This window comes from Ruditapes philippinarum, unplaced genomic scaffold, assembly GCF_026571515.1.
Source record: "Ruditapes philippinarum isolate M1 unplaced genomic scaffold, ASM2657151v2 ctg1090_1_1_1_1, whole genome shotgun sequence".
In the NCBI taxonomy this organism is placed as follows: Eukaryota; Metazoa; Mollusca; class Bivalvia; order Venerida; family Veneridae; genus Ruditapes; species Ruditapes philippinarum.
In genome coordinates this window covers 1,093-16,682 of record NW_026852440.1, presented here as the reverse complement: position 1 = coordinate 16,682, position 15,590 = coordinate 1,093, and the positions used below count along the sequence as shown (strand labels likewise).

At 35.2% G+C, this 15,590-nt stretch overlaps 2 protein-coding genes across 2 annotated transcripts; one reads left to right on the top strand and one right to left on the bottom strand.

The window, feature by feature from the left end:
• Positions 1 to 9,136: 9,136 nt before the first annotated feature.
• On the bottom strand, positions 9,137 to 10,518 carry LOC132760383 (uncharacterized). The gene is made up of 2 exons (XM_060752371.1): positions 10,065 to 10,518; positions 9,137 to 9,960 (listed from the first exon to the last, which is right to left on the bottom strand). The coding sequence occupies exons 1-2, from the start codon at positions 10,516 to 10,518 to the stop codon at positions 9,137 to 9,139; spliced, it is 1,278 nt and encodes a 425-aa protein (XP_060608354.1).
• A 1,618-nt stretch (positions 10,519 to 12,136) lies between these two features.
• LOC132760338 (uncharacterized) lies at positions 12,137 to 14,446 on the top strand. The gene is made up of 2 exons (XM_060752307.1): positions 12,137 to 13,346; positions 14,151 to 14,446. Exons 1-2 carry the CDS (start codon positions 12,528 to 12,530, stop codon positions 14,400 to 14,402), a joined length of 1,071 nt encoding a protein of 356 aa, XP_060608290.1. The 5' UTR covers positions 12,137 to 12,527; the 3' UTR covers positions 14,403 to 14,446.
• The last annotated feature ends 1,144 nt before the right edge of the window (positions 14,447 to 15,590 follow it).

The window sequence follows — 15,590 nt, the reverse complement described above, 5'->3', positions numbered from 1 at the left end:
TAGTGTCATATGTAACAACAAAATACGACAAAACTATATAAACGGGTGTTGTTGGTAAATGCGATAAACATGATCAATTATTACATATTCATTTATTGCAAATAATAAAGTGTTCTCGAACAAAATATGGCTATTCATCCCAAGAATATTCATATAAATCACTTATAACTTGTCCAACACTTTCCAAAGTTATACAAATTATAAATTTCTATTGATTTATTTATAAATATTTGAAAATGTGTCCATTCTAGACCAATCCACTTTAAAATAATTGAGTTTATTGTATAATATTATAAGACATTTATTATAAGACTAGACCTGTTTCATCTCTTTTTCTGATCAAGTGTGTGTAATTACATGTAGTAATTTGTTTTAAAGGCAAATTATACCTTAGAAATCGCATTTCTTTAATTCCATAAGAAATACCAACCATGTTTTTAATATCGTTTAAATAATGGGTTTAGAACATTTCTAGATGTTTAACACACTGTATAAAGTAGCTCTGAACATGAAAAATGTTTCCAATATGTAGGAAAAAGAAAACAGAGCAAAGCAGTATTTTGACATCTTTAGAAAATACTACTAATTCATACCAACTGTCAAGTTGCCGACAAAGGAAACGAAGCAATAAATTGCTCATACATGTCGCAAATTAGTAATATTTGAAAAATGTAAAAAGATACCGAAAACAATAGTTTTCGAGAAATAAAAAAGAAGCATTTCTGAGGCATAATGGGCCTTTAAATCATCAAATATTTATCATTTTTGTCGATTTTTTTTACATTTGTATCTGAAAACACTTAAGTACTTTTGAGATTCATTAAAATATTATCATACTTTTGTATAATATTTAAATAAAAGTTAGGTTTTTTACATAAATTAAAGGTAAACCCTTCCAGATGAGAGAACGAAATAAAATAGAACTTTGAACAGAGTTTGAGAAACATAAAGAAATAATCACAATCAACGAACTTTAGTACTTTAATTTCATTCACATTGAAAAAAACATGAATCTATAATGTGTTTTTAATGCAAATGTCATGTGATTTTGTCAATATTTTATAATTTATTATGATTTTGAGTCTTTGTGTTGTTTTTTCAATGTGTTTCTGACATAATTTCACTTTACACAATCATGTTATAAAATACTATCATTAATTTGTTAAATATTCTTAAAACTCTTCATGATAATGATGGGTATACTATACGGTTGACCTGGTGAAAGGGTGGCCTTCAATTGTTATATACATGTCTTATAAATATCATATCAAGAAAATCTTGCATTTTGTACGGTTTACGTAACAGAAGAGGGACTTGCATTGCTTACTTTCTTGCCATTATGTATACGAATAAAACCAATGTTATAGAAAATGATTTGTACTTATTAAAAACGTGATTTGTCAAGATATTGTTGTGTCTAAGTTAAACCAAATCGCACCTCCCCCATCCCTCACTCCTCCCCCATTACGCTCCCCGCATCCCTCGCTCCTCCCCCAATCCCTCGCTAAGTTATTTGAGATGTTATTATTAAGTGACATAATGCCCATCCAAGGGTAAAAATAAGAAAACATATGAAAGTCAAACTAATTATTTATTTCTTATGATATAAAATCATTTCAAATTACCAATAAACAATACAAGGATCCAAGAGATTTTTTTCGTAGATATCAATTTGCCTGAAACGTTGAGTTCATAAAAAAGAGTGGGGCAGTCTTTTTATATTTTAGGCAGATTTGAAATTTATCCTAGATATATTACAATATGAATTGTTGGTCAATCACCATTCTAACAGTCAATATTTTGAAATATATAGTCAGTTCAGCTCAACTTGACAACTTGACTACGAACATATGTCACTTTTTTAGTAATAAAATGTTATAATTAATACTTTTATATTTTATATATGGTAACATTGAACTTTGAGATACCCAGATGCATATAAGCAGGGCTGCATATTCGTGCAGACTGAGTTGGCAGTGTACTTATGGCTAACTAACTTAAAAAATTTCTATCTTGATATTTCCAGGTTGATAGCCAGTTTTTAAAAATGGAAGCTTAAAAAGTGCATTTTACAAATACAGCAGGTTAAGATTCGGCTTGCAAATATATACAGCCTAACCATTGTCAGAATTGTCGGCTGCGTTTTATTCAGACCTGAAATCTAAAATAAACACACACTATGAACTTTTTAAGATTGCCCAAGCCGGTGCTAGGGGGCGTGAGGGATGTTGCACGTATCCATTATCCCTCATGTACAGATTCAATAAACCGAGTCTGCAATTATCTTGTAATTTTTGTTGTGATTAATGCTTCCGAGGGATCACTTTGTTTCCAGATTTTTATTACTAGGTTGTATACAAAAAAAAAAAAAAAAAAAAAAAAAAAAAAAAAAAAAAAACAAAAAAACAAAAAAAAAAAAACAATGAAAAAAAAAAAAAAAAAAAAAACTGAAACAAACAAACAACAACAATAAAAAAATAAGAATTTTATTTCTCCTAACACGATTTTTAAAAACTTTTTATTAAGTTAATTTTTTGCATTAAACCAACACAAAAAGCTTACATAACGGTTTTTCAGTTTTTTTGGTGGATGATCACCTCTAGTAAACCTCCATGCACGAACGGGAACTTCAGGGCAGAGGTTTCGACAGGTAGCTGGATAGCTTCCTCAAATGAAGGAATCCTAAGTCTTTGGCGATCCATGACAAGTAGACGGACGCTAGTCTAGTTATAAAATTGCAAAAGTACACAGAGCAATACACTTAAAGTGATTTCGTCTATGATGCAATACCATAAATATTTATGATTCCATGAAAGAATTATGTGGATGTTCTAGAACTTAACGTTTGTAATTCATCATATATGTCATAATTCATGTAGAACTAGATATATAGTTTTTGTTCTAAATTTTGCAAGAATATCGAAATGATACGTTTCTATTATTTTTAACAATATTTAAAATAGTTTGTAAATGTGCCCTTTGTAGACCAAATCTCTTTAAGAAAAAGCATTTATCTTGAGTACTAGGCAGATGGTCCGGGGACAATCCTTTATGTCCCAAAGTAACTAAATACATACAAACATTTACCCAATGTTTATTGTAATTTAATACTACTAGCTAACTTAATTTGATCATGAATAAAATCTTGCGATCTTTAAAGGGAAAGACAAGGTTAGAACAAAAACTTGATTTCAGAAAAAGAATACTATAAATAATAATTCTGCAAATTTTCTGCCGCCAAATAATAATATTAAACGAATGATAACAAAATTTAAATCGCTAAATCACCGATTTCTACAAATCAGTAAGCGCGGCCATGTTTGTGTATTGGCCGTATAAAAACAGGTGCGCGTGATGTCATTTCCCCCACATCTTTAGATTCATGATAAATCTAGTTGAATCGTAAGGAAATATTAATGACCAGACAATTTAATTTTCACAGGAGGTGTAGAGGAAACTTTTTATGGTTCAAAATACGTAACAATATCAAAAAAATAAATAATAATAATAAATAAAGAAACGTACGGCTAGCCAAAAGTTCTAGCCGTACGTGAGTCACGAACGACTAGACAGGACGCACTGTACGTATTGTCTAGCCGTACGGCACTTTTCAAAATTATATGGAAGTCGAACGTTATAAAATTGTTGATTTTCATGCTTATCATTTGTTGTTTTATTTGTATGAATTATTAAATCATTTTTGTTAATTTTAAGCACATGGATCGAATAAAAAATGATCGGAGTGGAATAAATAAATAAAAAGAACATTGATTGACAAAAAAAAAAAAAACGGTGAAATGCAAAAATAATTATATAATTTTCAAAACAGTAGATAAATATCGAACATAAAAGCACAGTCAATCAATAAATCAGCCTTAATTAAAACCTATCCAGGGACTGACAATAGAATTTTAGAATGCCTTTCACGGAACATGCAAACTTTCCTTGATGGACAAACTTCTATACAGTACCGTCGGTAATTGTCGCAATTATCAAGAGCCTAACAACAATCATTTTCAGTGTTTGTTGTTTTTTTTTCATATAAAAGGTGTCGAAAATTAAACTTAATGAAACAAAAAAGGATTATTATCAAAATTTTGTAAACTATTTCAATTGGTGTAAATGCAAGCAAAGGCTATTTTTTTTCTCGACATCTTGCGTTGACAAAGATCGATATATATAGCGATCAAGGCGATTAATCTCTAAAAAGTTAACATCCAAAGACAATTAATGCTGTTTCTTGGTTAAAATCCTCGCTTAAAGTCATAAAATAACATATGCATTTTCGACTTCCATAAAATTTTGAAAAGTGCCGTACGGCTAGCCAATACAGCGTGTCCTTGCTAGTCGTACGTGACTCACGTACGGCTAAAACCTTTGGCTAGCCGTACGGGCCCGTACGCTAGCCACTTCCATTACAAAAACCCTACTATTTAAAACGTGTTCTTAATAGTACATATAATTAAATTTTTGCAGTTTGATTCTGACTTTTAAATTTAAAGGTGTGAACATATGTTATAATTGATGTACACATTTCAAAAATATAAGCAACTCTTTTGAAAAGTAAATTGTTAACATGTCTGTCAACATATGATGCTGCGCATCGTAATCGTACCCTAATATTAACTGCAGGCAAATCATTTTTATTGGCTGCTCAAAAGTCTTATTTGCATAATTTATTCACACAATTGCTGGTTCTTACTACTTATGTCTAATACTGCGCATTGTCCATTTTAATTGTTCCTAATTTGCACCAAATGCTCCTGTCACACTATGTACTGACGATTTTTTTTGCTCCTTGTATATAGAGGCTATTCGTTGCCAAAAATCCAGCCTTTGAAACTTGACAATGCATACTTCGGTTCTACTAAACAGATTAGTAAAAATCTAATTGTCGATCCGAGAGTTACATACTGCACTGGTATTAAGCATTTTGATTATCTCGATTTGATAAAATGAAAGCTGTTAACATGCAACTTAGATAAATTGCAAACTGTATTTATAAATGTATAATTTCAAATTTGCGACATGTAGAAATGTAAACGATAGGACGTACACAATACGTTTAATGCTGTGCATCATGACGTTGAGAATGTAACTGCATCAACTTGACACACTCAGGTTTACAACACCACACTTTCCTTTTACATTCTAACGCGATTAACATTTGTAAACGATTTTGCAACTTCCATATATGGAATTATCACGGAAATAGACGAAAATTAATAGGCGGAGCCAATTTCACGAAAGCAGAATATAAAGAGAGGTAACTCTTGCTGGTACAAAAAATATTTCAAATTATATAGAAACTGTTACATCAATCTTGACTTTGAACATCCTCTGATTTTGTTAAAACGTATTCTAGTACAGGATATTCAAGTAATGCAAAATTGGTTAAGATATAATGTAAAAATGTAACAACGTATATACTGATAATGAGCATATTAATATGCAAAAACTAAAGTTGGTGAAATAACATAAGGAAATGTTTTCCATATATAATGACACACACCACTAGACATTAATATCCATGATAGGGTTTTGTGAGCCACGGCAATACTCTTAAGCATGTCTTTTTTTTTTACCTTCAGCAAATAGTACTAGAATGCGATACATGGAAGGCACTTTTGGCAACAAGAATAAAGAGAACTGAACAATAAGTCTGTGCCTTCTTTCTTTAAAGGACTATGTTGTTTGTAGAAAATTTTTTGACCAAGTGTATAACCACGAAACAATGCAAAGTTTACTATCGATAATTCCGTTGTATAACAAAAACTTGTGAATTTGTCCCATTTTAATGTTGAAATGAATATTCAGTGTATCCTGGCAACTCTGTTTACCTGCATTGGGAGATATTTTGAGTCATAGGATGTGGTTTAGCCTTTTATTGTTAAATATATGTAAATTGGCGTAGGTTTAGGTCTTTTTATGCATTGTGCTGACTCAATAGCACCTCTAAAATATGTGTTTACATGCTGTCATTAGTTGTTACCTAGATTTGCTATCTAGATTTGCTGTCTATATGATCAAAAACAGAGAACTACTTTTATGTATATGAAATACTACACAGAATATTTATTAAGTTTTGTAAGTCATGGCTTTCTAAGAGATAAAATAAACAAGGTATACATAAATTGATAATCAACATACATACATTTGGACTCATTTAAATTTAACTGAAAAACAAGATTGGAAAAATGGGAAAATATATGGTAAAAATAAAAAGTTATGTACGAAAGGGTACATACAACTTTGGTTATAATTTTACTATTGTTAAAAGTTTTTTTTCTTGTCAAGTCATACGCTAGAATTAAGGTTACTAATATAATAGTACTACTAGGAAAGACAACAGCCAGAATTTGGTCTGTATGAGTAATTAGTCGTATCAAAATCTCTATCAGATGTTGACTTGAAAATTTGAAAGTGGTAAAGTAGCAGCTTAACTGTAAATGTTACTCATTCCTATGCAAATAAATGTTACTCATTCCTTTTCAATAGTTTTCACTTCCTTGAAAAATATTTTACCTCAGACAGTATGTAACCTGGTGTTTTTTTGGGTTTTTTTAAGTTTCTTTTTCCAGGAAATGTGGTGTCTACAACGTTTTAAAACTTATATGCCTATATTCCTTTAAAGTCCGCTGATGTTGATTGTAGACAATCATGCAAGTGAATTATGTTTAGTAACTAAACACCTAAAAGGTATGATAAACGGAAACTACGCCGCTTCTTGTCGCCGACGGTAAATACCGAAAATGAGCGGAAAATACGTTTATTTACGATGATTTAGTGGGCGGGAAAATGGGCGGAGCTTATTTTATCTCCTATTGAAAAACGTGTAAAGCTGGATTATGCTGATCTGAATCATGATGGTTCGACAATGTAAAGCTAAGAATGTAACTTCTGTTTTGAGTATTCCAACACTTGGTATTGCTACTATCAGTTAATGTTTTGTCGTTTAACAAAATGTATTTTGTAGATGCATGTTTACAATGTTAAATCGGCAAACTCAATGCAAGTATGCAACATTGGAGTTTACATACAAAGAAATACAATTGTATTTTTTCCATTAACAAACTGTTCAACTCAGATCAACAAGGCTGGATTTTTGGCAACGAATAGCCTCCATACTTGTATGCCTCTGTGCCGACAGACCTTTTGATCATGCACAATGTTGCCCTGATTGGTAAATCACCCTTGTCAAATATTCTAATGACGAAATAGACATCTATTTTTTTACGCTTCATCAGTGAACTGAATGACCTTAAGGGGAATTAGGTTCCACACCTGTCAAATTATACTGTAGTAAATTACAGCACGTCATAAAATAGCAACACATTTTTTTCAGTTACCAATAATCATTTTAAATATTAAGTAGATTTATGATTTTTTTTTGATTTATTGGATTAAATTTACGGTAGTAGAAATGCGTATCTGTCGGGGAAAGGAATTTGGTAAGTAGATATATATTGGATTTAGTTGGTATTTTACCTGAAAAAAAGATACATGACCGACGATGTACCCTATTTGGACAGCTTGTCTGGCGAAAATTAAGTACAAAATAAAAGGATATATCGTCAATTTGAAGAAGTTTCTCATAGTACCCAAATTAAATTTATGGTTTATCTTTGAAAATTAAGCAGCCATTGCTTAAATCATGTGGTGGGGCCATCAGCAAGCTTGAATATCGGAGAAATAATAATTAATGTCGCGGCGTCTTCAATTAATTAATTAAAGCAATTCAGTTCCATATGATGTTTTCATAAATAATATATAATGTACGTAATAAAATTAATAAGTTCTTCATCAAGGTATATTTCAGTTGTACCAGCGTATACACCTATACCGGAAGTGGGTATTAAACGTCACAATCTCGGTCTCGTCTGTCTCGCGAGAATGACAGAACGCCAAAATAGCGGCGCCCATGAACTTATTTCTCAAGTAAAAAATAGTGTCTTAAAACACGAATTTCTCTCTTATAGGGTTGATGTCAATAGGTAAACTGTCATGGTTCCTCTTTTTTTATGATGAATATTTATATTAGACAGACATCAATCCATCCATTCCTATTCCTTTAACGGTAGTATGGCAAGGGGAAGTCATGCGACATTTAACGTTACCAATGCGACTTTTATCGGCAGAAGATTTTGCGATATTTAGCGGTAGTTGCGACATTTCGCGTCAAAGATGCGACTTTAAGCGACAAGTGCGGCAATTAGCGAACTTATCATGTAACCTCGACACACGCATTCCGTCATTAACATCGGCTTATAAATTATGATGTGAAAATACAGATATACTGCTTAACGTAGACGTCATCAGCCGAGTACCCATCTGTCACTGGATGTTTCGCCCCTTATCTCGGAACATCCTCAAGATGGTGGGGCAGGTAGTGTTGATCAGGTACTACCTCGTCTACGATGGCTGCCAGGTTGGTTCATTGCGTCTTAGCCAGAGCCAACTGGACGCTCTCTCTGCAGCTTTGCCAAGAGCATGTGCTGCTGTATTCCGGGCTCCTCCTTTAATGCCCACTGCTCCCAGCATTTTCCAAACTGACTGTGATGGAAAGCCTCTGCAACCAACTTCTACTGGGAAGACCCATGTCTTCCATCCTCTTTCTTTACATGTGTCTGCCAAGTCTTGGTATTTCCCCTTCTTGATCTCATGGGACTCTTCTACTCTCTCTTCCCAAGGAACAGTGAGTTCTACTATCACCATCAAATTCGGAGACCTTGACCACATTACTATATCTGGCCGGAGGGATGTGTGAGTCACTTCCTCTGGGAACTTTAACTTCTTCCCAAGGTCTACCAGCATTTCCCAGTTCTTTGAATCATGTAAAATGCCAGTACATGTTGATTTTGCAGACTTCTTCTCCCCCTCTTTAACAAAATTGATAAAGTGTGGTCCAGTCTTTTTCAACGGTCTATCTTTCTTTCTCTCTTTCTCCAGGATGTCCGCCATTTCACGAAGAACTTGGTCGTGGCGCCATCTGTATCGTCCCTGGGACAGTGCAGTATTACATGATGACATGATATGGCGTAATGATCCTACATTCCCGCAAAGTGGACAGCTGGGATCTTCTGACAACTTCCACAGCTTAAGATTTGTTGGGGAGGGCAGTAGGTCGTAAACAGATCTAAGGAGAAAACTCATAACTCAACAGCTCCTGCCAGGTTAACTGCCTCTCTGGCAAGTTCCACTTCATCCAGCTTCCCTGAGAACCAAGTTTGACTGATCTTGATGACCGTGTTTCATCTTCTGCTCTCCTTAGTTCTGTCTGCACCATTGATCTTCTCTCCACTTTATCAGAATCGCTCCATCTCTGTTTTAACCTGATACCTAGTCCTTCTCTGCCCTTGTTTGTTGTTCCTACAATATCCTGGAGCTTTAAACTACTTTCAGCTCGGTCTACTGCCTGCTTAACTGACCATTTCCTCCCAGTTCTTATTTCAATTCCTGCTCCACTGATCTTCTCATCAGACGAGTCCCTAAGTGTAAGCAGCAGACGTGCCTTAGCAACTTTGTATTCTTCGACCAGTGAGTTGAATGGCATCTGTAGTTTTGATGACCGGCTATATAAACCTAAACTGGTGAATGATGGAGGGAGGCCTAGCCATCTCCTTTGATGCTTGCTAACTGACTGCTCCAGCTTCTCGACTAAACTGATGGGGATTTCATTGATTATCAATGGCCAGATAAGTCTAGCTAAAAGACCGTGCTGGAAGATCCATGCTTTGTACTTTCCAGGGAGTTCTGACTTGTCTATTCTCTTTAGCCCTTCTTCAACTTGCTGTTTTAGTCGTCCTTGGCTTTTGGTGTCCTTGAGTGTAGAATCAAACCACTTTCCCAAACACTTTACTGGGTTGTTGACTAACGAAGGAATCTCTTCTTTCTGTATAGTCAGTTGAATCTGTCTGTTACTTTCCCCTTCCTCACTACCAAACACCTTGACTTTCTTGGCTTAAATAACATCCTTGCCCATGACACTGTTTCATCAAGTGCGTGCAGAATCCATCTCGCCTGGATGTGGGTTTCTGTGGTGATAGTCATGTCATCCATGAAACCCCTATTGGATGGGAGACGAATGCCGGCATTTGTCTGTGGACCTCTTGATTCCCTCTCTGCTGCTCGGATGATCATGTTCATACCCATAACAAACAATATGACAGAGATGGTGCATCCTGTGACAATGCCTTTCTCCAGTGGAACCCAATCTGTGGTAAATCTACTGCATGAGAACCTCAAATGGATGTTATTGAAGAAGCTTGTGACCAAATTTCTTGCTTGTTCTGGAACATGGTAGTGCTGTAGTGCCTCAAGAATAAGTTGGTGGGGTATGGAGCCATAAGCATTTGCAAGGTCTAGCCATACTACTGTAAGGTCTTTTTGGTTGATTCTTGCCTCGTGTAGCAGTTGTGTGAGCGCACTAGTGTGCTCCACGCAGCCAGAGAATCCTGGGATTCCACCTTTCTGTACAGACGTGTCGATATACTTATTTTCTATCATGTTAGTTGTCATTCTCTTGGCTAGGATGGAGAAGAAAATCTTTCCTTCCACACTCAACAATGATATGGTTCGGAACTGTGTTATATTCTTCGAGTTCTTCTCCTTTGGGACAAGACAGCCCTCCGCTGTCTGCCAGCAATTTGGAATGCTTCCTTTCCTCCATACCACCCGTAAAAGTGACCATAGTGTTCTTAAAAGCTTTGGTCATTTCTTATACACCTTGTATGGGATGCCACTAGGGCCTGGGGCAGAGCAAGAGCGTGCTTTCTTGACCACATCGTTTATTTCTTTCCGTGTGGGCTCCTTCATGTTTAGCGGAATGGCAGGCTCGTCTACTGGTTGGATTCTTCCGCATTCTCCCAATGATTCGCTTCGGTGTGGGTCAGAATGGGTTTCCTTAAGGTACTCTTCCACCTCGTTTCGACTACTCTCCAGCTTACCACATTTCTCCTCGCCCAATAGTTCTTTCGTAAATTTATATGGGTTTGATATGAAAGCTGTTCTTTTCTTTGTCTTTTCCCTCCTTTTTCGTCTAAGTCTTTCAGCATTGGTCAGCGACTTGAGTCTTGATCGTATCTGCTCTCTGAGTTGCTTAATCCCTTCCTTCTCAACCGTACTTGATTGCTTGTACTGCTTCCTGAGGGACCGCAGTTCCAGTCGGATCTTCTTTATTTCACACAGTCGTCTGTTAGGGACTGGAGGTGGTTGCGGTAGATTGGGTTTATTTTCTAAGCCAAATCTTTCCTTCCCAAGTGTGTATATAAGTGAACTAAGTACCTCCAATTTCCTTCCCACTGCTCCGATGAGTGTTGACTGTAGGACTAAGTGTAAGTCTTCGTCAAACAGTGCCCAGCCTTTGTCGTTCATCTTTGGCCAAGCAATCTTCTGTTTCCTCTCACTAGAAGTTGGCTGCTGCCTTTCATTGACTAGGTCGTGTGTCACCCTGTTACTTCCTGCAAGTGGTGATGTTTGCCATGACTCTGGGAAGGAAAGTAGATTAAACTAATGTGCGTCTAGACATGGACGTGTTCAATAAATAAGTTCATGACAACCGCTTTCTGTAACAATAAAGTGTTATGCTAATATTGGTTAATATATGCTCCTCATCGCTGTGGGTTTGAATCCCGTAAAGGATTTTTATTCTTTCAAATGAGGAAGCAATCCAGCTGGCTTATAGAACGTCGGTGGTCCTACTCAAGTGCCGAAAATAATACACAAAGAGGCGTCTGAGGTATCCTTCTACTGTACCAGGAAAGTCACAAGATGATCTTTACTGTGCAATGTAATAAAATAAAACAAACAAATAAAATAAATAGAAAAATAACAAAAAAAATAAAAAAATAAAAAAAATATATTGTCAAGTATCAATCGACCGAATTGTGAGTCACTATAACTATCAATTGTACTTTGAGTCACTATAACTATCAATTGTACTTTCACATCTTGTCTATCTAATAATGAAACTGTATTATATCAATTATAAGAAGATACAATATGAATACAGTTTCCGCTTCTCGGTATATCATATTGTGGATTCACGGAAATTAAACTTGTAAAAGCACTTAGATTCCGGATGTATGAGTTTTATTTATAATAATATCAACATATGTAAATATAATATAACGATAGTTTCAATATATTAGCCACTGTTTTGGTAGTAATTATTAAGTTTAGAATGAAATATAAATAGTAAATAGGATTTTAAACAGTGATTTCGTCGAAGTAGTGTTTCTTTTGATGAAATAAACCGTCGCCGTGTGTTAAGAGGAAGGATGTGAACCAGGACGTTAAAATAAACACTTTTAATGGTGAAAAACGTTTTTCAACAGTTCTAGAAACAGAAAATGCCTATGCACTTTCTATAAAAATTGTTAACTTGACCATTGCTAGGTGCTCAAAATTGCGGATTTTGTTGGTTTGTTCTGGCAGCAACTATTACAATTCAAACGGAACAGAAGTTTATATATTGACGGGAAATTCGAAGGTCTGTTTCTTTAAACTTGGGGCCACTTTGGTTAAAAATGACAGATTACTTATTTTCGGTCAAAAAGCTGGTCGATCGTCTGAATCAACAGTCATCAGAAAACTATTCAAGAAAGAAATCTAAGATTAAAATCCCCTTGTATGACGTTTCGGGCACGTGCATATCCGTAAATGAAACGGAAGTACGATTCCGGAACAAGAACAGGGACAATGAAATAGGTAGCAAACGCAAGAAACGGAGGCCTAAAACAGAAATTTCAGATCCGAACACTCGTCGCCAGTCTTTGTATCAGGTTATTAAACTGAATAAAGAGAAATTATCAGGAAAACATGGCGGAGAGAGTTATTTAAAGTCACCGGCAACGACAGCGTCTAATTCTCCAGCGTCTTCGCCTTTAAATTCGCCTTTAAACAACAAAAATAAAACAGTATTTGAGTTCAATATATATAATACAAGTGATGATGAAAAGAGGGACAGTGATTCAGCTACGTGTGCTAGATATAGAGAACAGAAATATCCGTGCGAGGACAAACACAGTGCATTGTTACTGAGCCCTAATATTTCAATTGGAACCAAACCAAACTCTCCAAACAGATTACATTTAGAGAAGTGCAACTCATCAAGCAGCGATAAATCTGTCATTCCTGAAGCTGATCTTAGATCTCCTTCACCCTACGACACAGTTTTTCAAGAATGGGATAGTCCAAACTGCAGCCGAAAAAACAGTGAAGCATCCCGCCAAAGATTGTCAGTATCTAAAAGTATGCCGCTTTCCCCGCCTATACCAAATGCAGAAAGATCCGCTCAGCAATTTTGTAACTTTCAGTTAAAGCTCGACACATTAAGAGCAGAGCTGGTAAGAATAAATGATATTTCTTTTTACATTCCCAACAATATGTATGCCATTTTATTAACACTTTCAGCATTTGCATTTGTTCCAATAGAAAATATCATTAATATGGATCCAATCTTATCTAATTAGCCTCGTTTTCATTCATTTCAGGAGTTAAAAAAATTCAAATCTATACCATACCCCTTAGATCCTCTTTTGCATTTCAACAGTCCAAAGAATTCATGTCAGATCCATATCGCACCCCATGTAGCCTCGTTTTCATTTTGAGAGTCCATAATCCATATCAAATTCTTATTGTTACTGAAGTAACAAAGTTATATCAACATGTCAAAAAAGGTGGAGTCCTCTATTGGACTCTTACACACATGCAAAACCTATATCAAAAGATTTTGCTAGCCCTTGTCTAATATAGTTTTGACAGTTGTGTACTTATCCAATATAATTAAGTATTGTACTCTTCGGTGTATAATAACCTCATAATTTCATAATTTTCTAGTTTACTTTGCAAAGAGACTCTGGACTTTGTTAAACTAGTCTATGGGAATACCCAAAGCTTCCAACTCATTTTTGCCTGTGTTATAATAAAGCCAAATGAAATGAATCCACCAAGTTAACATTTGCTCGTAAAAGACACATACATACTGGTAAGTTGTATCAAGTAAATTTGGAACCGATATAAATTAGCTCCATCTTCACAATATAAATGAGATGAAACATATTTAGATTTACAATTTATTTAAATTCTTCAAATATGAAGTATTTAAAAACACTTAAGCAATATTCATACACGTATAATATATATTTCAGCTTGCCATGAGGAAGGCGGACCAAGAACTCGCAAAAAAGCTTCTGAGCTTGTACTCTGAAATCCAAATTCTAAAAGTGAAGAATTCCTGTATGAACTACAGCGAACTAATTGACGAGGCGGTGTACGAGGCGGAAATGGCGGACGATTTTCCGGACATGTGTGATGCGCCCCGGAAGTTCACGAACAAGTTACTAACCAGCCATGGCGTTACGAGTTTTAACATTCATTCTAGACGATTTTCTTGTAGTTAAAAATAGATTTGTAATTTAACAGTTTGATTGATATAATAAGCATTTTATGTTGTTGATACTTACATTTTTCCTAATGACAACATCACCGTCACGCTAGTTTTACCATAAAGTATCTGTTGATATTCTGTCATTTCACCAACATTCATAATGAACTATTTTCAAAATCAATTTATGAAGATTAATCCAAGCTTTTACACTACTTAAAACTCTGATGAATTCCAAAAGAAATAAATACATAAACACTTTCTGTGAGTAACTTAAAACCCACGTGGGTCAAAGCCCGTGAATGCATGAATCTAATAAACCCCCGAAAATGTATTAAATCTTCAGACGACACACATCTCAAATAATTCAAATTCACAATAAATTTAAATCTGATTTCACTCCCAAAATCATTTCTTTTAAAACATCAAAGTCTGTCGTTTGCCCGATATATGTATGACAGGTGCAAATAGCTTGCCATATGAAATGGACATCATTTGATGTTAATTTCAGACTATAAATAACACGAGGTTAAATATAATTTAAAGACAGTTTTATGAAAAATTAATCCTTTCATAGAATTTTATAAATTTGTTTGTATGATGAGTAAAATTTAATGACGAATTTAAAATTTAAAAGATAAAATATATGTTGACGTGTTGGATTTCTTGCTATATGGCAGTTTCCATTGTAACCGTATATCTAAAAACTGTCAAAATAGCCTAACTGTGTTATAACGAATAGAAAATGTATAAGATAGCTTAAAACACACAACGAGCATTGTTTTATGCAAAGATAACCTCATCTAATGATTCTGTATGAAACAAATGATGATCTGAACATATTTCTTTAAAAAGTGAGTTTTCCATGTTCCTCAACCGAACAAAAAATGAGTAAAATAAAGAGATGTGTGAAGTTGGCGGCCTAGCGGCCTGGCGGCCTGGCGGCGTGAAGTTGGCGGCCTGGCGGCCTAGCGGCGTGAAGTTGGCGGCCCAGCGGCATGGCGGCCTAGCGGCGTGAAGTTGGCGGCCCAGCGGCCTGGCGGCCTAGCGGCGTGAAGTTGGCGGCCCAGCGGCCTGGCGCCTAGCAGCCAAAAATTTTAATGTTGTAAAAATGTTTTTTAACAATAAAACGGCATTTAATGAAGTTTTAAAGATAATAATTGTTATTTAAACGATATATCTAAAGAAAAAATCACTTTCAGAG

Bases quoted from the DNA above. Each gene is read 5' to 3' on its own strand.
- LOC132760383 (XM_060752371.1), bottom strand. From the start codon at position 10,518: ATGACAACTAACATGATAGAAAATAAGTATATCGACACGTCTGTACAG. The intron at 9,961-10,064 runs GTTTCATGGATG...ATGTTATTTAAG, and splicing joins TCGTCTCCCATCCAATAGGG to CCAAGAAAGTCAAGGTGTTT.
- LOC132760338 (XM_060752307.1), top strand. From the start codon at position 12,528: ATGACAGATTACTTATTTTCGGTCAAAAAGCTGGTCGATCGTCTGAAT. The intron at 13,347-14,150 runs GTAAGAATAAAT...TATATATTTCAG, and splicing joins ACACATTAAGAGCAGAGCTG to CTTGCCATGAGGAAGGCGGA.